General features: G+C 40.2%; 1 protein-coding gene across 18 annotated transcripts in view; it reads left to right on the top strand.

Annotated features, from left to right (window-relative positions):
• The window catches only part of PAK3 (p21 (RAC1) activated kinase 3), a 252,951-nt gene that overhangs the window by 184,097 nt on the left and 45,774 nt on the right, over positions 1-23,080 (top strand). For all 18 annotated transcript variants that reach the window (XM_078064993.1, XM_078064981.1, XM_078064986.1 and 15 more), the window contains 5 exons: positions 478-631; positions 2,454-2,491; positions 11,953-12,084; positions 12,966-13,131; positions 21,260-21,323. In XM_078064993.1, the coding sequence (XP_077921119.1) occupies positions 478-631; positions 2,454-2,491; positions 11,953-12,084; positions 12,966-13,131; positions 21,260-21,323 (554 nt within the window). The remainder of the gene's footprint in view (positions 1-477; positions 632-2,453; positions 2,492-11,952; positions 12,085-12,965; positions 13,132-21,259; positions 21,324-23,080) is intronic.

Below are 23,080 nucleotides of genomic sequence, written 5' to 3'. Positions count from 1 at the left end.
TGAGGCTTTTCTTCTGTTCAGAAAGATCTTCCGATTACGACATGCCCAGAAACAGCTTATGTGATTCCAGTCATATAAAATCCATTGATCTGCACTATACTATACTGTGCACAAATTTAGAGAAGTCTTGCTATGTCTGCCCTGAGTCGCCAGAAAATATAAGCTAAGCCGTAAACATCATTTCATGGATGAGCAGAATTAATATGGAGGTGATTTTCATGCGCTTTTTTTTTCTATCACAGTCATACTCCCACCCACCCTTTTTAAGTTGGATCCTAGTTTTACCTATGTGTTTTAATTAGAGAAGAGAATGATTGCATTATTAAGTTACTAACTTTAAATCTAGAGTGTCACTTCAGTTTCCCAAGTGTAATCCTACAGGTAGCATGGGCTTCTTGGTGAAGAACTTTACTGGAACATAAAAATGCAGCTGCTGAATGTTCTGAGCTGCCATTCTCTCCCTCTGGTTGTCCACAGGGAATCCCTGAGCAGTGGGCACGGTTACTCCAAACCTCCAACATAACAAAACTGGAACAGAAGAAGAACCCACAAGCCGTCCTGGATGTTCTCAAATTCTACGATTCCAAAGAAACGGTCAACAACCAGAAATACATGAGCTTTACGTCAGGAGGTAAGAGGAAATCCAAGGTATCAAAGAGAGAACAAGGAATTCCCATCTCAGAGCCTCAGGATTAGAACAGAATGCCTGTAGGGCATCTGAAGCCAGTTCTAGTGCCTTCTCCAAATGACTTCAAAGGCAGTAAATCGAAAGATGGGTTGGAAGGTGAAGTTGATATGAGGAGGTTTACCACTTGGTTGTTTTTAGAACTCAAGTAGGGGTAATTAATTGCTCAGTGAAGCAGCAGTTGTCAGTTTGAATCAGCAATCACAAATGTTTGGTCTCTGCACTGGCATGAAGACGACACTTAGTCACGTAGGATCAGGCCTTGTGATGTGTCCATGAGATAAGAGATGTATGGATCCAGCCATGGTCTCCTGAAGTTTTTTTATCCCTCCAATTCGTTGAATTGGACCCTGATGATACAGCATGCATTTTGTGGTTGCCAGGCTATTTTGATCCAACCTCAAAATCAGGCTTAAAAAAAGAAATCATGTCTGGCTATTTATAAGAAATCGAAATGGCCGTGTTCCTGCCAAATCTTGACTTCAGTTGCTAGCACGTAGACCCAGCCTTTGTTTGAAGCTTTGAGGTTCACATTTGCACTATAAGCAACTGAAAAATATGTGCCAGACAATATTTTTGCATTTTGAGAAAGATGATCTGGGGTGCCTCTCTAGAACAACTTATTATTTAACATCTAAAAAGAGAAGAACATCCTATCATTAGTGGCCCAGCTGTAAAGAGCCCCTACCTCTCGGCATTGGTTTTAACACAGGGCAGGCTTGAAATATCTTCAAGGATGGTGCAAGGGGACACTTGGAAGGGGAGGAGTGTCTCATTTGGTCATAAGACATGTCAAAGCCCAAACTTAAGGCGTATAGTAATTCACGGGCTCCATGGGACGTTTTTAACTGAGAAGATAGCTTAACTGCTGTTCTTCAGGGCAGAAAACCAAAAAGAAAAAAAGCCAGCAAGGAGAGGTTTTATGATATTTAGTCTTCCACATAGAGTGAAATGTCTCAGAGATCCTAGTGACACTTCAAACAGTGCTTAATTAATGTGAGGAAGTCTAGAACTGTCCTCCAGGTTCACTGGAGAACCACAGGCGACCAGAACCAAAAGTGTTTCATTCCAGTATTTCTCTGAGCTGAGTAAAACTCACCAGACACTCCATGGATGCTCTAGTGTTGGAGACCGAGGAATAGGGTGGGAGGAGGTGGGGGGAAGGAGAAAGAGAAAGGAAGGAAGGCAGGGTGAAAGGGAGGGTGGAGGTGGAGGGAGGGAGGGAGGAAGTAGGGGAGAAATTCTGGATATAGGTGTATAGACTCATACCAACTAAGAGTAGGTAATCTTGGGGCACCTGGGTGACTCAGTTGGTTAAGCATCCAACTCTTGATTTTGGCTCAGGTCACAATCTCAAGGTCCTGGGATTGAGCCCTGCACTGGGTTCTGTGCTCAGCGGGGAGTCTGCTTGAGGGTTCTCTCTCCCTCTCCCTCTGCCCCTCCCCCTGCTTGCACACAACGTTCGCACTCGCATGCACTCTCTCTCAAATAAATAAAATCTTAAAAAAAAGGGAGTAGCTGATCTTGATATTCCTCCATATAGATGAGATTTGCTGGAGGCCTTCATTAAGATCTATAAAATGACATGTGAGGGGGCAAGGGTGTGAGCTATTTTCAGAACAATGATGTCATGTGTCATAGTATCTATTCAATATTGAACTGGAGAATTTCCTTCTGGTCAAAGGCATGCAGGTTAATTTTTTATTAACGTCTCTAAGTGAGGCAGGCTTCATGAAATAAAGGTGACATCTTTATCTTTACTTTCCAGATAAAAGTGCACACGGATACATAGCAGCCCATCCCTCGGTAAGTGAAAAATTGAAAATGGTTTGGAGTGATCAGTGTTTCTGGCAGTCCAACAGAATACCGTCACATAGATTCAGTTTAGATAGAGAGTCTCTTTTAAAAAAAAAACAACAACAGTCTTTTAAAGGTATAATTTAAATCTATAAAATTCACCCATTTTTAAGTGTATAGTTTGATGAGTTTAGGTAAATGTATATACCAGCGCTACCATTGCCACGATCCAGCTTTAGAATACTTTCATCACCTCCTAAGATCCCTTATACCTGCTTACAGCTATTCCCCATTCCACCCTAGCCCCAGGCAGTCACTGATCTGGTATTATGGGATTTGTCTTTCTAGACATTTCGTGTACACAAAATAATATAGTATATGACCTTTGGGGATTGGCTTTTTTCACTCAGCATAATGCTCTTAGGGTTCATCCAAGTTGTGTGTTATCAGTAGTTTGTTCCTTTTTCTTGCAAAGTAGTATTCCATGGTATGGATGTACCACTGTTTGTTTAATAATTTACCCATTGAAGGATCTCCGGACCATTGACAGTTTTTGGCTCTTGTAGATAACGCTACTATGAACATGCATGTATAAATCTTTATGTAGATAAATGTTTCTATTTCTCTTACACAAAGAATCATGAAAATAATAATCATCTTGATAGTGACTTCTCTTTACTCAACACTTACAATGTGCCAGGCACTGGGATGATAACATTTTACATTCCCTTAACCTTTCTTGCAACCAGATGAGGGAAGTCTTACCATTGTCTCCATTTTATAGGTGGGGTTCAGAGAGGTAAAATAACTCATCTGAGGTCATACCATTATACCTCTGAGCGTCACCTGTTCCAATAAACTGAGATGCAGTGGGGGAGCTTTGCCCAAACTCACATAGATAGTCTGATCAGAGAAGTGACTAGAAAATAAGTAACCTAATTCAAAGTTCTTAGAAATGATGGAGTATCTGCAAGAATACCCATAGGCATTAGATAGACAATTATCTTAGACAAGGCTTACTTTGTGTGGTTTTATTTTAAAATAATTAGCATTAGTGAGAGTTTCCTAACTGTTGATTCATAGAGTCCTGGATAATCAACCTTTTATAGAGGACAGATGCTGGCCCGCTTGATGTCACCCTGGGTGACAAGTGTGATAGCAGTAGATCATTAGTGGTAATGAGTAAAGGCTATGAAATAGTGTGGCAGTTCCTCAAAAATTAAAAATAGAATTACCATGTGATCCAGCAATCCCACATCTGGATTGATACCCAAAAGAATTGACAGCAGGTTTTCAAACAGATTTTTATACACCCATGTTCATAGCAGCATTATTCACAATATACAAAAGGTGGGAGCAACCCATGTGCCCATCAACAGACAAAGGGATAAATCAATGTGGTATATCCATGCCATGGAATATTATTCAGCCTTAAGAAGAAAGGACATTCTGGGGCACCTGGGTTGCTTAGTCTGTTGGGCGTCCAACTCTTGATATTGGCTCAGGTCTTGATCTCAGCTCAGGTCTTGATCTCAGGGTCGTGACGTCAAGCCCCATGTTGGGCTCCACGCTGAGCATGGAGCCTACTTTAAAAAAAAAAAAAAAAAGGAAGGACATTCTGACCATTGACACATGCTACCACATGGATGAACCTTGAGGACATTATGCCAAGTGAAATAATCCAGTCATGAAAAGACAAATACTGTATGATTCTACTCATAGGAGATACAGAATACTCTGTATACTGAATTCTATTTTTGCAAGATGAAAAGAGTTCTGGAGATTGTTTGCCCAACAGTGTGAATATACTTAGCACTACTCAACTGTACATTTAAAATGGCTAAGATGGTAACTTGTATGTCATGTATATTTTACCACAATTAAATATAAAAATAAAAAAAGAATGAAGGCTCTGGACATAGGTATTTAGTCTTATTGTATGAGTATTGAATGTGATAATGCATATAATATACTTAGTATACTACCTAGCACGTGCTGTATGTTTATTAAGTGTAAGCTAAAGCAAAAATTCCAACCTTCCATGATGAATACTTATGTTTCCTCCCTTGATTTACTTAATATCATTATTATATAATAAATACAAGCTGGGTATTCTGGCAAAGAAATAGTATTTTTTTTAGGTAGGTAGGTCAGTTATTTTAAACGCTAACCTATTAGGATGGTCGGTAGATTGGTTTTTATTTTTGTCAACAGTTTATATCTCCTGAAATACTGTCCCTTTCTTTTGAACATGCTTCTACTGGTTTTGCTTGTGGAATTCAAACTAAATCTACGTAATGATCAAAATATTCCACCAAATCAGAAAAAAAAATGATGTTCTCACTGTTTGGAGATAAAACAACTGGATATTTACTTTTTTCACATATATTTATCGAGTGCCTCCTTACAAGCACTAGGAAATCTGGAGCTCATTCTGGTAAGGGAAGAGAAGTATGCACATCAAGAAACACAGTACAATATGGACTATGTTACATAACATAAAATATGTCCATTTGCTCTGAGAACTCAGAGAAAAGAGATTACTTTCAGCTGGGTAGGAAAAAGGAAGCAGGCTCTTGTCTTGGAGGGCTTAAAGCTCAGTGCCTGGTACAAAGTTGGTACTTGGTACATATTTGTTGAATGTTGAGTTGGAAAATGCTTCCTATAACAGGTCGCATTTGAGCTAGATCGCGAACGTCCGAGGGGATTTGGATCTGGAATAGATGGAGAAGGGCATTCTAAGCAAAAGGAAAAACATAAGAAAGGGCACAATAGTGAGGAGAGCATGGGGACAAAATGGTGTGGTTTTGAATGAAGACAGATGCAAGAAAAGGAATCATAGGAATTAAGCCTTGAACATTAAGTTGGAGCCAAATCATAGCGGCCCTTAAATGGTATTCCAAGAAATCTGGTCTATTTGCAACAATGTGGATGGAGCTAGAGTGTGTTATGCTAAGTGAAATAAGTCAGTCAGAGAAAGACAAATATCATATTATCTCACTCATATGTGGAATTTAAGAAACAAAACAGATGAACATATGGGAAGGGGGCGGGGAAAGGGAGAAAGGGAAACCAACCATAAGAGACTCTTAACGGGAGAAAACAAACTGAGGGTTGATGGAGGGAGGTGGGGGGGGATAGGCTAGAGGGGTGAAGGGTATTAAGGAGGGCATTTGTCGTGATGAGCACTGGGTGCTGTGTGTAAGTGATGAATCACTAAATTCTACTCTGGAAACCAATATTGCACGGTATGTTAACTAAGTAAACTTTAAATTAAAAAAAAAAAAAGAAAGGGGCACCTGGGTGGCTCAGTCATTAAGTGTCTGCCTTCGGCTCAGGTCATGATCCCAGGGTCCTGGGATCGAGCCCCGCATCGGGCTCCCTGCTCAGCAGGGAGCCTGCTTCTCCCTCTCCCAATCCCCCTGCTTGTGTTCCCTCTCTCACTGTGCCTCTCTCTGTCAAATAAATAAATAAAAAATCTTTAAAAAAAAAATAAAATAAAATAAAAAAATAAAAAAAATAAAAAAAAAAAGAAAGAAAGAAATCTGGCCTTTTCCGGTATACATTGGGAAGCCCTTGGAGTTTTTTGGAACAGGAGAATTAGGCAATGAAAGCTTATGCTTTGGGAACAGTTACCTAACAGCAAATGTCCAGAGTGAATTAAGGGCGGAGGGTGAGGCTGGATGAAGGGGAGACCAGTTGGAGGAGTTGCGCAAGCATCCAAGCTGTAGGTAACGAGGGCCTAGGGGAGATGGTGGCAGCAGGAATGGAGATGAGGTTCAAATGTTTAGGTTATTGATTGGATGTTGGAGGAAAGGTCAAGGTCAAAGGTGACTGCAGGCTTCAAATGATACAAGGGTAGCCAAAAGGGTGAGGATGCTATCCTTCAGGAGTTACAAATTTCCGTGAGCAGATGCTGAGTTTCCTACTGGACAGTTTGGAGTTTGAAGGGCTGGCAGGACTCCCAGGTGGAGATACTGATTAAACTGCTTAACTGAGGCTGGGTTTCTATTGATCAAATGGACTGGATTAGACCCTTAAGTTTAGATTGGATCCCTTCAGTGGGACTCAGCTACTTAGGAATGGGGAATTGAGAGCACCCCGTGCTCTCCTTATGGTTCCAGGGGGAGATTGCCTTGACGGTGCTTATGCTTTCTTGCATTAGAAACACTCCCAAGTAGACGCAGCTAGCTATCCTGTAAGATCTGATTTAATGGGATTGGACAATCCCTTATAGACATAGCCTAAACTGATCACCAGTTTTGGCATCCTCTAATAGCCTGGGTGGGAATTACCATAGAAGCAGTGTTGTGGTCACTAAATATTTTAAATGAATGACTACGTCATTAATATTGAATTCAGCAATACCTCCCATAGTCCTATGACATCTGCTTTACTGCTCACTTGTGGTAGCTTCTTTGATATGAGTGTATTAAACACTAAATACTGTTCGGGGACCTACTCTTAAATTTAAGGCTACTTTAAAATTTTATATTTGTATTGGACCATTGAGAGTAAAGTAATGCATTTAGAATGCTGGACTAGTATTTTGAGTGGAAGGTAGCAACAATACTATGAACACATCAGGATTTGTGCCCAGAGAACCTGGGTATACACTTGACACAGATTGAGCTTTCGATTCGAAGTACTGGTTTATTTTGTTCATCTAGATTAGTGGTCCCTTTACTTCAGTGTGTATCAGAACTGCCTGGAGAAGGCACAAGTCAAAATGGAATGGAACCCTGAAATCTGCATCTTAAACAAGCACCAAAAGTGGCCCACAGACCACACTTCGCATGATCTGGAGCCTCCAAGGTCCTTACTTCTAATTCCTTTGGCCTTTAACAAGGAAGCTCAAAGAAAGAAGAGTTTCCTAAGGTAGTTCCTCTAGCTAGTGTATGCTCTAGAGCAGGGTTTATAACTTAAGAGTCCATACGGATGGGCTTTATAAGATCTCTGAACCCTTGAAATTATATGGAAAAGCACATACCTACCTGTATCCTTCTGGAGAGTTCTAAAAGACTCCAAGACCCCGCTCAAGTAAAGAATTACCTCCCTTGCCCCACTGTGTGGCACAAGAAGAGTATCACAAATTTTCAGTAAGACAAAAATATTCTTTACTTGCTGGTTTAATTCCAGTTAACATACAGTGTAATTAATATGAGTTTCAGATGTACAATGTAGTGATTCAACACTTCCATATGCCACCAGACACTCATCACGACAATTGCCTTCCTGAATCCCTATCCCCTATTTCACCCAACCCCCCACACACCTCCCCTCCGGTTATCATCTGAAGAGAAAACGGAGTACCTATCTATATTATTTTCAAGTTTAGACAGACATAGTCATTCTCAGCCTAGAAGGAAGAGCGTAACGACATTATACCTGTGACTCCCAAAAAGAACACCAGAAAAACCTGTTAATAAGCAAAGCTGTTTATTAAACTCTAGCAGCAAGGAAGAGCCCTCCCTTTATAGAGTTTTAGCAGTATCTTGGAACGGGGATGTTAGGGGAGAACATTTATAGGGTTTTAGAGCATGGCTATGTGATTTGATTTGATTTGATTTTAAGATTTTACTTATTTATTAGAGAGTGAGAGTGCACACATGAGAGAGAGAGAGAGCAGGAGCAGGGGCAGAGAGAGAGGGAGAAGCAGACTCCCTGCTGAGCAGGGAGCCTGACACGGGGCTCAATCCCAGGACCCCGGGATCATGACCTGAGCTGAAGGCAGACACTTAACTGACTGAGCCACCCAGGCGGCCCTTGATTTTATTTTTAAAGATTTATTTATTTATTTGAGAGAGAGAGTGGCGGAGGGGGGGGGGCTGATGGGCAGAGGGAGAGAGAGAGAGAAAGAGAAGCAGACTTCCCCATGAGCGCGGAGCCCCATGAGGGGCTCAGTCTCAGGCCCCTGAGATCATGACCTGAGTGGAAATCCGGAGTCCGACACTTAACCCACTGAGCCCCCCCAGACCCCCATGGCTATGTGATTTTAAAGCAGGTCTTACAAGGCAAGGAACGGGTTAGGATTGTGCAGTGTTTGTGATTAAATAGCTTTAGGTTGGTGAAGTGAGAGTCTTCAAGAGAGTCTTGGTGAGCAAGCTGTTTTTCTTACTAAGCAAAATACTTCAGTTGGTTCAGTCTTATCTTCCAAGAGCAAGCATTTCTTGAAGTAAGAAGCTGCTAGTTTTGCCTGTTCTCAGTATTGTTTAACATAAGAACAGGAAAATATGCTCTCACTTGATACTGTTTAACACAGGGAAAAGAAAGTATGCCCAGCCCCAGTATTATTACACAGGGATGGGAAAATATGCCTGGTCCTGGTCTTACTTAACGTGGGGCCAGGAAATTATGTTGATTTCAGTTCTCAGGACCAACGCCTGGTGTTACTAGGTCAGCTAATGTTCCCTGGCCCAACCATCCTGCAAAACATAATGTCCCCTGGGGCACCTGGGTGGGTCAGTTGGTTAAGCATCTGCCTTAGGCTCAGGTCATGATCCCAGGGTCCTGGGATCAAGCCCCACACTGGGTTCTCTGCTTGGTGGGGAGCCTGCTTCTCCCTCTCCCTCTGCCTGCCGCTCCCCCTGCTTGTGCATGCTCTCTCTCTCTCTCTCTCTCTCTCTCTCTCTGTCAAATAAATAAATAAAATCTTAAATAAAAAAACAATGTCCCCTGAAGGCCACACATTCTTTCCAACCAACCAGCCAACATGACGGTATAGTGTCTGGTCCCAGATAAACAGAAACATTGGTCTTCCTCCTGCCCCACAAACCTTCAGAAGATGAAAGACTTTAGGTTTTCTAACAGTACTTTAGTCTATCATCGAAGGTGGGGAGGGTCTCCATACGAAATGAGAAGAGTGAGGATAGTAATGAATGTTAAGAAACAGTGAGATTTTGCAGGCAGATGTTCTTTAATGAAATAGCCACTGTTGAGATGTGCAAGGTTACCGCTTGGTCAGTAGTACTGATTGGTCTTTGTAGCAGTCTGAGGAGCCTAGACCTAGGCCCATTTTATTTGCCACCAGGGGAATTTTTAGATCCTCATAGGCTCTGTATACTCTCATTTATGGAGGCTGCATGATGAGTTGTACCAAATATATTAAAGGGCTCCTCTACCCCACTTAATTTTTTTGCTGTAAACGTTTTAAAGTGATTTTTTAAAATATCGATTTTGAAATTATTTGATTACAAGTAACACTGAATTTTTGGTTAGGTATCATTTATTGGAAGTCAGTATGATACTCAGGAGCTGTTGCTAAAGAAGACGATCTAATCCACAATTTGGTTTTTAATGTAATGAAATTTCTATAGCTACTAAATATAAGTCACTAAGTGAAGTTGACGTGTAGTTATACTTCGTAGACATGTAATTAGACATTAATGACTTTAGATTTTAGAGGTTTTTGTCGCATTTTGGAGGCAATGACTTATTTCTGACTTCAGATATTTTCATAAGCCCATGGAAAGCTTACTATTCTGAAGCATGGTTCATATTGCCTAATAGAGAAGCGAGCTTTGTTTGCCATATAAAAAGTGGTCAGTTTATATGCAGGTTCTGCCCTTCTACCAATGAACAATGATTAGGTGCATTCTTGATCCCAGCTGGCATAAGATAGAGCAGAACTTTCTGAAACAAAATAATCTCAAAGCAAACACCAATAAACTAAAGACAATTTCTAAGCTTGCCCACTGAATTTTTTTTTCCTGAAAACTTAATGTCATTAACACATGTCACTTTCCACACAGCCACAGTACAATATCATAGCTTAGCTATTTTGGCCAAATTAAGAATAAATATAGGTGTATAAATAAGAAAACCAATATCAACTAAGTATATGAATTTTAGTCTGTAAACCACTCAGTATGTATATCAGGGCAAGCAAATGTTCTTTCAAATACTCTTTTATAAATTCTAAGTTGTCTTCCTTTGCACAGTAGATAAATCTTGCTGTCTCCGCTCAGATCTATGATTGCACCTTATAGCTCTACCGTTGGTTTTTACATGATTGTAGAAGATCTGTGTTGAATTTTATTCATAGGCTGAGGTCCTTTGATATAATATGTCTATTAGTAGGGCTCCCTGTATCTACCTCAGGAGCTTTGTCCTCGAGAAGTAAAAATTCTTTTTAGGATTAGCTTGAGCCTGTATACCCAAAGACATCAACAAAAAACCAATACACACACACATACACACGCACACACACAATAAAAAATCATCTATAATCGTGCTTTCCAATAGAAATGAATGTCATAAAAGCCATATATGTAACTTTAAATTTTCTAGTAGCCACATTGAGAAAAAGTAAAAAGAAATAGGTGAAATTAATTTTAATGATATTTTACTTAACCCAGCGTATTCAAAATATTATCATTTTAACATATACACAACATAAAAGGAAATGTCTTTCACCAAGGAACTATTTTACAATTTTTTTCATGTTACATATTCAACATGCGATACATATTTTACACTTACAACCCACCTCAATTCAGACTAGCCACATTGTAACTATTCATTAACCATGGACAGCACAGACCTCTATCATCGTTCAGTGATTTTTAAACTTGAGCCTGAAACAGAATCACCTGAAAGGCTTGTCATTAACACACTATTAGGCCCACTCCCAGAGTTATGATTCATTAGTGTGGATAGAGCCCAAGAATTTGCATTTCTAACAAGTTCCTGGTGATGATGCTGGTCTGGGGACCACACTTTGAGAACCATGGCCAAAGGGCTTTCAAAATTCAGCTTTGGGGGGAACCATTTTTACCCCTGAATTAATATGAATGATCAAGAACCGATCCTAGATACAACAATTGTTATTTTTGGTGGTGGTGGTGTTATTGCAATTTTTAACATTGCAAATCACCATTTATACCTGTTGGTTAAGACTGAATAATTATTTATGTTGATGAATATTCCTTAGATCTTCATGTCTGTTACTTTCTGAGTGCTTCTTTCCAGGAGGCTGAACAGGGAAGCAACATTTATGGGCTTGCTTGTACTTAGTGAGTATTTGCAGAGCTGTATTATTACCATATCCATATGCATGCTCTGATCTTTAGGCACAAAATAGCCCTTTTCTGGTTGACAGACTATCAATCAGCAAATTGACAATCTGCCCAGTACAAATTGAAGGCTCTAGTAGCATTTTAAAAATATATTATTCATTGATTTAAAAAACATTGAACTTTCAAATATTGAATAGCTCACTGCTTCTGAGCTCAGTGGAAAATAAAAAGATTTAAAAAAAAAATTTCATGATGTTTAAAACCATGGCCTGAATTTACCTCTGAATGTGGGCAGTCCTGGTCACCAAATTGTAGATGGCTCTGCTCATTTGTAAAAGGTGTGGTTTTTTTCATATCCCTATGTGATTAAATATTTCATTTCCCTTTTCTCATTTCTGAAGAAAAACAACGGGGAGTTAATACCTGGTCTCTAAACTTTGTTTTTGTCATAAGAGTACAAAAACAGCATCAGAGCCTCCTTTGGCTCCACCTGTGTCTGAAGAAGAAGAGGAAGAAGAGGAAGAAGAAGAAGATGACAATGAGCCCCCCCCAGTTATTGCGCCAAGACCCGAGCATACGAAATCAGTAAGTTGCAAATGACTATTCCTAAATGATTCAAAAGATGTCCTCTGGAACCATTGTAGAGTCAGAATCTAGTTAATCAGCTCCTACCTATTGAGTATTTACTGTGTTCCCTGATCTAGAATATCAGGTACAACCTTGGTTGAGGTTGCTCTTTGAGGATACGAGATAGTACATGACAATTAGAGAATGATATCAAACGACATACAAATAAGTGCTAAGTTATAAGATCGCTGCAGAAGTTAAATTAGAGAAGGAAATCCATGTGAATCAAGTAGGAAGAAGTGCCTAAGCAGAGGCACCAAGACCAGAATTAGCACAGCATGTATGGGGACCTCAGAAGACAGAGTCCCGAGAGCTTTCAAGGACAGTATATTTGAAGCAACTTAAAGTTCTTGTTTAATATTTAATTAATCACTTGACTTTAAAAACTTATCGGGGGTAGGGGTTGGGGTGTGGAGAAGCGATGGATAGGCAGAGCACAGAGGATTTTTAGGGTAGTGACAAAACTCCATTGCCATCATGGCAGATACATGTCATTATACATTTGTCCAAACCTATAGAATGTATACCCTAAGAGAGAACAGTATGTAAACTATGGACTTTGGGTGATTATGACGCATCAATGTAGGTTCATCAGTTGTAATGAATGTCCCACTCTGGGCGGGGGAGTGTTGACAATGGGGGAGGCTGTGATGTGTGGGCATTGGGGTAGATGGGAAATCTGTACCTTCCTCTCAACTTGACTGTGAACCAAAAACTGCTCTAAAATTTTGTCTTAATGAAAAAAAAAATAAAACCTCATTGACATGACAGGATCTTGACTTCATACCCTTCACTTGGCCTACTGTTTTTATCGTAGAACTTGTTTTCTTATCTTTAAGATCTACACTCGTTCTGTGCTGGAATCCATTGCTTCACCGGCAGTACCAAATAAAGAGGTCACACCACCTTCTGCTGAGAACGCCAACTCCAGTACTTTGTATAGAAACACAGATCGGCAAAGGAAAAAATCCAAGATGACGGACGAGGAGATCCTAGAGAAGCTAAGTGAGTTTTGGGGGGGTTTTGTTTTGTTTTGTTTTGTTTGTTTTTAGCCATCATTACTTCATGGGATGGTCTCTCGTAAAACCTGTAAAATGGGAGCTGATTCTTTTTTTTTTAAAGATTTTATTTATTTATTTCACAGAGAGAGACAGCGAGAGAAGGAACACAAGCAGGGGGAGTGGGAGAGGGTGAAGCAGGCTTCCCGCTGAGCAGGGAGCCCAATGAGGGGCTCGATCCCAGGACCCCGGGATCATGACCTGAGCCGAAGGCAGACGCTTAATGACTAAGCCACCCAGGCGCCCCTGGGAACTGATTCTTTCAAAGTTTTGGCCTCCTTGCATAAACTCCAGGCTCCCTGAAGTCAAAAGATGTAAAGGTTGGAACTTGCTCTGTATTCCAGATCACTCCTTCCCCCACACTCCAAATTTGACAGAAACTAAATATTTTCGCTTGACAAAATCAATTAAGGTGAAAACTTGACACGATGAATTAAACATCGAGTTTTATTTTAAGACAATGCTCCCGAAAGGAATAAAATAATCTGATGACATATCTTTTGATTATCCCCCAAGGTCTCCCAACTGATCAATCATGATAGATAAGTCAACCTCAAAGCCCAAAGCAGTCAATCAAAACCAACAGCCACAGTAATATAGTCTTTTCCCTTAATTTAGGAGCATTTCTATGTAGAAAAGGGGAGCAGGGCCAGCAAATGCTAGCAAACTCCCTCCTCCAGTGTCATTATTGTGTACACGCTTGTGCATACACACTCACTCCAGTTTCACGGAACAATTCTCTTTCAATTAGCTTTCTGGATCAAGGAGATTTAAGAAAAGGACATTGTCTGCTCAAAAGAGCCAAAGGCCTGTAAAGCATAGTCATTAAACTCATACTATAGAAACATCTAACACATTTCTAGTTATCTTCAATCAGTGCCCCCAATCTCACTAACTCCTATTCATCCTTCAAAACCCAACTCAAAAGTTGCCTCCTCAGGACAGCCTTCTTTGCCTCTCCCAGTGTGAGTTAAGGGCTCCTCTTCTTTACTGCCTTTATGGCAGCAAATCACACCATACTAGTCCTACCTCTTTCACTTAGACTTGTGAGCTCCTCAAGGGAAGGGACTGTGTCTCCTTTTCCTATATGTCCAGCTCCTAATAAAGTGCTTGGTTCATAAAGGCACTTAACTGATGCTTTTTGAGTGAATGAATGAAAAAAAAAGAGCAAAAAAAAAATGTACCTTGACTGAGTCCCTACTTGTCTGTTCTATGTAAGAATCTTTGGAGGAAACCATAGAAAAACAATTTCCTGCCATCAGGAACCTTTTACAATTTTATTTAGATGATAAGATTCAGTAACGTGATATAATTAGAGACTAGGAAGCCGTCTGGTTTCATGCAAATTTCCATCTCGAAGACCTCAGGAAAAGAAGAGAGCAGTTCCAGCTAGAGGCCACAGGGAGACTGCATAGATGGTTGTGGGGCCATCTTCCCCTCCAGGAAATACTTGGCAATGTGTGGAGACATGTTTATAGTCACAGCACAGGGAGCGCTACTGGCCTCTAGTGGCCAGTGGTTAGGGATGTTTCTAGAATCTCTGCAATGCTAAGGTCAACCCCCCCTACTTTCCCTCTGTGACAAAGAATTACTCAGCCCCGAATGTCGGCAGTGTTGAGGTTGAGACATTGTGAGCTAGAGGTACTTGGAAATGCAAAGGTTGGCAGTGAGCGTTTGGAACTGGAACCACTGGGACTTCAGCTAACTGACTTTACTATACGTGATTAAATATTCCTCTGGTGCTAATACCTACTATTCGCTATAATAACAGTAGTAATAATTCACATCTATTGAGCGCTCTCTGGGCTGGCCACTTTACATACGTCATAAGGTTTAATTTTCATTATAATACCTTGGGGTGGATTTCAATATCCTCATTTTACAGATGGCTGAAAGTAAGCCTCAAAAAGCAGGGAGAACCTATAGAAAAATGGGGGAATGCTTTTCATGAAGCGGGTCCAGACTGAGCTATACTGCAGAGTCTGCAAAATGGGTCTTTCCTGCTTCACCTCTGGGCATGCACTCCCTGTGTGCCCTCTCTCTCTGCCACGGCCTGGCTGTATAACTTCAGATGATTTATTTCAGCCCTCTGAGCATCAGGGAGAAGAATCATAACTGCATTTCAGGACTCTGTCTATAGGATGGATTTTATGTAACTCAGCCTATGACTAGGAGGACAAGTACTGGAGTCAGAAAGGCCTACATTCAAATGACAAGCCCCTTGCTTGTGTTACTTTGGGCAAGTTATTTAACTTTGACCTCTTTTTCCTCATCTAAAAAGAAAAATATGGAGATATTAATAGTACCAACCTCATGTCATAATAATAATTAAATGAGAATAGGGCATATAAAAACCTCAGCCACAGTCCCTGGTACACAGTAGGTGCTCAATAAATTGTAATTACCATTTTATTACATGAGTATAAAGCCTTAGTAAGATCATACACTAGGCCAGGCTTTGGAATGAATCATAAAGGAGTCTGAGTCATAGGCCCAGACTAGCTGTGTGTCCTTAGGCCAGTCACTCAACTCCTCTGAATTTCAGTTTCTTCATTTGAAAAATGGAGGTAATAATAGTACCGATGTGATAGGGATTCGGCAAGGACTAAACAAGGTGAAGTATGTAAGACACCTAGAGCAATAAATAGTAGTATAAATTTATCGTGTTATTTTTGCCAAATGAGAGCCACCGTATTTTGCAACATAAAAAAGTGGGGGTCTTCCAGTGGGACAGAATGTTTGAAACCAGAAATGAGCCAAGATGTATGGTCCTTATACAGAAGTCATTGAGAGAATCAAGGTCCCCATTGGAGCTTAGGGAAGGAGTAAAGGAGCCTGTGCTGAGAGGCAAAGGAGAGGAGGCTGGGAGCCAGAGAGGTTGAGGAAGAGCCTACAGCCCATACCAGAGTGGATCCCACCATAAGCATGGGGAAGGGGGGGAGGGCAGCCCTCTTTGGGCTCAGGGATCCAATTACTGTGAGGTGGGCAGCCCAGACTACAGAGCTGCCAGGCTATCCCTCTTCCACGCAGATGCTGATTGTGGGGGCCAGACCATGGGATCATTAATAGTTGAAATAAACAGATCATCTTTCAGTTTTACACAGACAGATAGCCTGGGTCTGGCTTGTTCATTGTGGTCTGTTTGAATCTGTTGGAAAATAAAGAAACCCCTACATTTTAGAGAAAATTTCCAAAAGGCGCTGTCAGCAAAATGGTACAAGGCAGGAAATTTGTCTTGGGCCCCACCATCACCTCCTCTTCTTGTCTTTTCCCTTCTGCAGCATTCCTCACTCAAAACTCTTCTAATTTCCCCCTCGGATAGGACTAATATTAATTTAGAGAATTATTGTTGCTTTTTTTTCCCTCAGGAATCAAAACCTCCTCAGTATGCTAAAGGAATAATCTTTTTAATGGTCGGAGTTCAACTTAGCTTAATATGTAGGAAAATACCCTGATAGGCTTTACTGAAACCACATCATGAACCCTATTTTCAAATACTACTATTTAGTCATTTCTTAAATCCTTATACTTTCAAATGAATAGTTGGCTTCTTATTTAAGAAATTGCCCCGGTAGGAAAATTGTTTTGGTGTTGCTATTTTTTTTTGTCCTTTTGATTTTGAGTTGCTGATCTTTGTCACTGTTTTTCCCCTATTGTGTCACAGTGGGGTTTTTTCCCCCCTTTCCTTAGTGTAATTTATAAAAGCAGATTACAATGGTTCTGATGAAAGAGGTCCCTTGAAAAGCTTGTTTTGTGATTGGGAATCGTAAACAAGACCTCCTGTGCACTTGCCTCACATCAGTAGATGGCAGCACACACTCTCCTGTGAAGGGTAGTGGGTGTGGAGACGCCATTTTATTTGAACCGCAGTTCAATCCAGAGGCAGGAGCTCCTCAAAATGGCTGTCTTTTGGTAATCCTCATGAAAGGATTTATTTCCAGGTTTGTTTTTTTTTTTTTTTTTTAACTCTGCATTCCAAGGAAATTAGGTTGAGTAATTTACTATCATAAAACCTCATTAACTGAGCCCTGCCAATTGAAATTGATCATAATTCAGAAAGTGGCTTGGGCTGAAGCTTATTTGCTTTTGCTCAGTCTATGGAAAAGAGTTTGCTCAGCAACTTAATAGTATAACTTTCTTAGAAGACTATAAACTCCTTAATAAAATGATGGTTTCAAGTAACTTTAAAATTGTCATTTCATTACCAAAAAAAAAAAGAAAGAAAGAAAGAAAGAAAAAGGTCCAGGCCCTTATCCATTAATAGCTGACTTGAATAGGGATAGTTCTCAGTGATGTAGAAATCTATAATACAATTTGAAAGGTGAAGTGGCAATTCAGAAATTGTTAAATTGGTGGCATTCTATAGATGTAACTCAAGTAAAATATGTTCTCCAGCCCCTGTCTTAAAATATGGGGCATTTACAAAAGGAAATGCCTAATTTTATTTGAGTTCAATTCAACAGACAGTTATTGAGTAACTAATGTATTTCTCACACAACATTGTTTGAGGAGGTGCTGAGGATACAGAAATGAATGAGACCTGACTCTTGTCTTTAAGACATAGTCTATAAGGGGATGTCAAATATATAGAGATGGATACATGGTGTATTAAGTATAGAGAAGCAGAGTAAGTGCAAAGGTAAGAGAGACAGAAAGAGAGAGAGAAGGTACAGTAGAATAGAGAAGGGGAATTATTAACTTTATTCAAAAAAATCAGGGAAGGCTTTCTAGGAGAGGCACCATCGAAGCTGAATTGAAGCATGAATAGGAACTTGAAAATTTAAGAAGGATGTTCCAGGCAGGAGAATAGCAAGTATAGAAGGTATACACCCGGGAATGCTAACTTACTCAATATCACTTGAATATAAAATTGGTGGTAGGTGGAGGGATCAGAGTCTTAAGAGAGGAAGCTCAACGGTCAAGCAAGAGCTGATCATGAGCTGCAATTTGTTATGGTCAATGCAGTGAGGGTCGAGTGGGGAAGTGGTGGAGAGGAGATGGAGAATGAAGCAAGAGTCAGATATGAAGAGCCTTGCACTCCATGCCAAGGAGTTTGAGCTTTACCCTGTAGGTGTCGGGGGGAGGGAGGGGAGCTTGGAGGACTCCTGAACCAGGGAATCACTTGATCGGGTTTGCACTTAGAGCATCCTGCCGGAGGCAGGTGTAGATCGTGGACTGGAGTGTGAAGAGGCTGGACGTTGGGAGTACAGTGAGGAGGCTGTTGGAACAGCCCAGACAAAAAACAATGAGGGCCCAACTAGAATAGTAGGAACAAGGGGAAGGGACAGATTGACAAGGTCTCTAGGAGGTAAGCAGATACAGGCTCAGGACTTGGTGGACAGCTGCATGGGGGTAGTGAAGGTGAGGGATGAGTCAGAGCTAACTCCCAGATTTCTGACTTGGGCTAAAGAGTAGACAGATGGTAGTTCCATGGACTAAGATTGGAAATGGAAAAGAAAAAGAATTTTAACAACTCACATATTGTATACGTCTTATTTAATTTCACTGAAACATGGACTTCAGTTGTAAAAAACAAACCACCACCCCCACCAACAACAATAAATCTAACAACTTGATGAACAGTCCAGGACTGAAACATTTATTTTTTTTTTCAAGGTATACCATCTACTGGTAGGTGTGAGTTAACACCAGGTATTGTTTGTAGCACACAGTTTAGCACTTGAATACATACTTTCTTGTCCTCAGTCATTTGGTCAACAAATATCCGTTCAGTGATGGCCATTGTTCTACGCACTGAAGTTACAGGGATGAAAAGACAAGGTTCCTGCCCTCAAGAAGAAACATGAGAATCTCATTAGAGGAATCAGAGAAGAATTCATAAAGTAGGATGACTTGAGATAATGTTTAAGTAATAAATAGGAATTTATGGGTTAGATAAGAAAGGGAAAGGGAGAGCATCTGCAAAGACATAAGCCTTGGATAATGATAGCATTACTAGGATTTAAAGTAGGAGGGATGGAGAGTAGAGGAATTATATGAGATTAGTCTGGTTAGGTAGGAGTTGGTTGGTGCTAGATGGTAAACAGCCCTCTATGCCAGACTAAGAAATTTTAACTTGAATATGTACCCAGGACAGTCTTGGTTTGTGAATTACATGGTTACCCTATTCCAAAAGCATTGCGGAAGATAGAGAAGATAGAGTGTTGAGGGTAGGTAATGACGAGTGCAATTGTTTGGACAAGAGATGTTAAGGGCCTGAACAATGGCACTGACCATGGGCATGAAAAGGAGGGAATGAATAACAGTGACCATTAGGAGGTAGAATCTACAGACCTTCTCTTGATTAGTTCATGCTGTAAATCTTATCCTACTGACACTACACTTCTTTGAAACAGGGGCCATGATAGTAAAATATGACTCAAAGGTAATGATACTGATATGTTTGCTTAAAAAAAAAAAAGAAAGGAGAGCCAGAGGCATCCAAATAAATGATTCCCTTTGAGGTAGTCCACTTGAGAATCTAAACCTGTATTCCCATGATGCTGCTATGCCCCAGAATTTTTCTGCACCTATTTGAGCACTGCGTTGAAGAGTCAATGGCACTTCTTTTAGGTTTGTTCTGAGTGGTGTATTCATCCTCTGAGTACTGGATTTGCTCTTTTGAAATAACAAAACCAGTATTTGTTTCCCAGAGCCAAATATGATAAATTAATGTTTTTCTTGCATGGTTTATAACCTTACTCTACAATGTTTGGAACAGTCTATAGAAACACAAAGTAGATTGGCCGTTGCCTGAGGGTGGGTAGGGAAGCCAGGGGGAGGGGTGGATGAAGAGTGACTGCAAACAGGTACAGGGTTTCTTTCTGGGGTGACCAAAACATCCTAAAATGAGATCATGGTGAAATTTAATAAATTTGCACAACTCAAAAAATTTACGAAAAGCCATTGAATTGTACACTAATTTTTTTTCTTTCTTTAAAAATTATTTGGCACTGCTTTTGCTGCATCCCACGTAATTTGATAGGTTGTATTTAATTTTCATTTAGTTCAAACTCTTTTTACATTTCTCTTGAGGTATCTTCTTTCACACGTCTTATTTAAATATCTTGGGATTTTCCAGTCATCTTTCTGTTATTGATTTTTAGTTTGTATCCATTACGATTAGAAAAGGCAGTTTGTATGATTTCAATCTTGTAAAACTTGCGAATGCCTGTCTTGCTGTCTAACATGTGGTCTATCCTGGAGAACGTTCCATGTGCACTTGAGAAAAATGTGTATTCTTCAGTTGTTGGGTGATGCGTTCCATAAATGTGTTAGCTCCAATGGATCCATAGTGTTGTTCACATTCTCCATTTCCTTGTTGATCTTCTCTCTGGTTGTTCAGTCTATTAATTAAGGTCTCCGATCATTTGTGCTGCTGTCGATCGCTCTCTTCAGTCTTGTCAGTGTTTGCTTCATATATTTGGGAGCACTGATAAATTGTACCCTCTAAATGAGTGAACTTTATGGTATGGAAATCATATTACAATGAAGTTACAAAATGTGTGGAGTGCAGGTAGGGTCCTGGGTTTGGGGATGTAGTTTTCAGAAAGCATGAGTCTCATTGCTTTATGAGTCAGCTTTGTTCTTTATTAGACCCCATCACCCTTAGCACAGTACTGGGTACATAGTAATGGCTCAAGAGATATTTGTCCAGCAGAACTGAATGTAGTGTAGGGCTCAATTTCACTCCAATTCAGAGAAGATAGTGATTTTATTAAATAGTTCATACAAGTTCTTAGATGTTTTTATCTCCTGATCTACAGTGTCCTTTTATGGGAACTTTTTATAAATGTTGAGTTGTGTCCAATCATTTTTGTTTCCCAAAGATCATCAATTTTGAATATAAAAGCATGGGTTATTACTACTATTTTAATTAATATAGTACTGTTTGTTACTTTAATAAAATGTATTTTAGCCATATAAATTATAGAAATTCCATGGGAATATTGCTCTAATGTTTTATTTGTCACTGACTCTGGCATTGTAATTTTTAGTATTAAATAAAGGGAAATCAACCAATTAATTTAAATCTCTCTCTCTCTCTCTTCCTCTCCCCCCACCCCCAAACTCAGGAAGCATTGTGAGTGTTGGTGACCCAAAGAAAAAATACACAAGATTTGAAAAAATAGGCCAAGGGTAAGTGATTGTTACTTAAAATATCAAAAGATAAGCACCAGAGATATACATTCAGATTCAATAACAGCCTGGGTTATATTCATGTTTTGCATTCTCAATATTGGGCTTTCTAGCTGACAGGCTGACTGTTAATTAATCTAGCAACACATCCTGCTGGAATCTGCACTAATGTTGGGCCAAGGGCGAATTGTTTAAGGATATTTGAATCCCACATAGTTAGAAGATTCAAACTGATTTCTCTGGAAAAGCCGTAGGGTTATAGAAACCTCTAACTTGTATGAAAACCCCCTTTATCCCTGTCCCCACTACATCTGTACGGATGTTAGGCTTCAGATCCTGTTTCATTGTCAAACTATACAGTGACAGAGTGGGGGCAGGGGAAGTCCTTACCTAATAGTCCAGAGGGGGGCAGAGTTGACTCTTCAAGTAAGGAGGAAACAGATCAATAATCCCTAAGTGAGAAGGAGTACATCATTTTCACTTAGCGTGCTTGCTAAGAATAAAGATCCCCAGGCCCGGCTGCCAGAGATCTGATTCAGAAGTCTGGAGTGGGGCCCAGGAATCTGAACTTTGGGAAAATTCCTCCGAAAATCCTGATCCTCAGCAAGACAAGGGAACCACAGGGCCGGATCATTCACTAGAGCTAAAGGTGGAAGTCATCTGTTCTCTAAGTCAACTGTAATTAGGCATGTTTCTCAGATCTCAGGGTGAAACTGAGAGTGGGCTACCATGTTTGAAACAGGGAAACATTTTGTTTAAAATCAAAGGAAGTGTTCTTAAGAGGCGTCCTTGAGTGGGGAAGGAGGCAAATATTTAGATGCATCAACTACTGTACGCCAGGAACCAAGATGGTAGCCCAGAGGTCTCCTGGCTGAGAGGAAGGGATACAGCTAATGTCCCTACGGAATTATGCTAGCCCTTCAGCCAATGGAGTCTATTTTCAGATAAGGGAATGGACAATTTCTTCTTCAGGTACTTCACTGTTTTTCCTTGGATTCTTAGGTTCAGAAAATTGTATGTTGTACATAAGCTTGACAATTTTTCATGATTTTTATATTTTATTTATTTTTTCCCGCTAGCTTTGGCACTGAAGTTTCTTTTGAAATTGCCGACTTATCTCACAAAATAAGGGAAAGCATTCATTAGATATTTTGGCCAGGGGGTAAGGGTCTTGGGGCACTTGTGGGGAATGTGCCTGGTTTCTTTCTTATGGTAAGAAAACCAGAAGAGGGAGGGAGAAACTCAGGGAGAAATAGATGGCCAAGTTTCTTCTTCCCGTGGAAACCATAAAGCTGTTGCATTTGAACTTTCTAGGGGTTAAAATATTTGTGCTTTTGCTTCTTTCTTTGTCATTTGATATCAGTGGTATTCTTACTTGCTCATGGGGGAAAAAAAAGAGTTTTTAGTCCCTAGGGACCCCTGTCACCTAACCAGTCAAATAGTATTTCTGCCGATTGCTCTAGACCGGTGCTATCTAAACAGAACTTTCTGTGATGATGGAGATGTTGTCTATTTGATAGCCAGTGGCACATGTGGTTATGGAGCACTTGAAATGTGTCTGATGCAAGCAAATGTGAGAAACTGTATGTATTTAAATTAATTTATTTGTTTATCACACATTTATTGAGTGCCAACTCTGTGCCAGGTACTTTTCTAAAGGCTGGAGAGACAGAGATAGGTAATGATGTGGGCCCTCAAAGAACTTAGAGTCTATAGTGGTAAACACTTGACAGAGGGATACATTAGGGTACAAGGAA

This window comes from Halichoerus grypus, chromosome X (assembly GCF_964656455.1).
Source record: "Halichoerus grypus chromosome X, mHalGry1.hap1.1, whole genome shotgun sequence".
In the NCBI taxonomy this organism is placed as follows: Eukaryota; Metazoa; Chordata; class Mammalia; order Carnivora; family Phocidae; genus Halichoerus; species Halichoerus grypus.
Note: the sequence above shows the minus strand (reverse complement) of the source record. Positions and strands in the feature narration are given on the sequence as shown.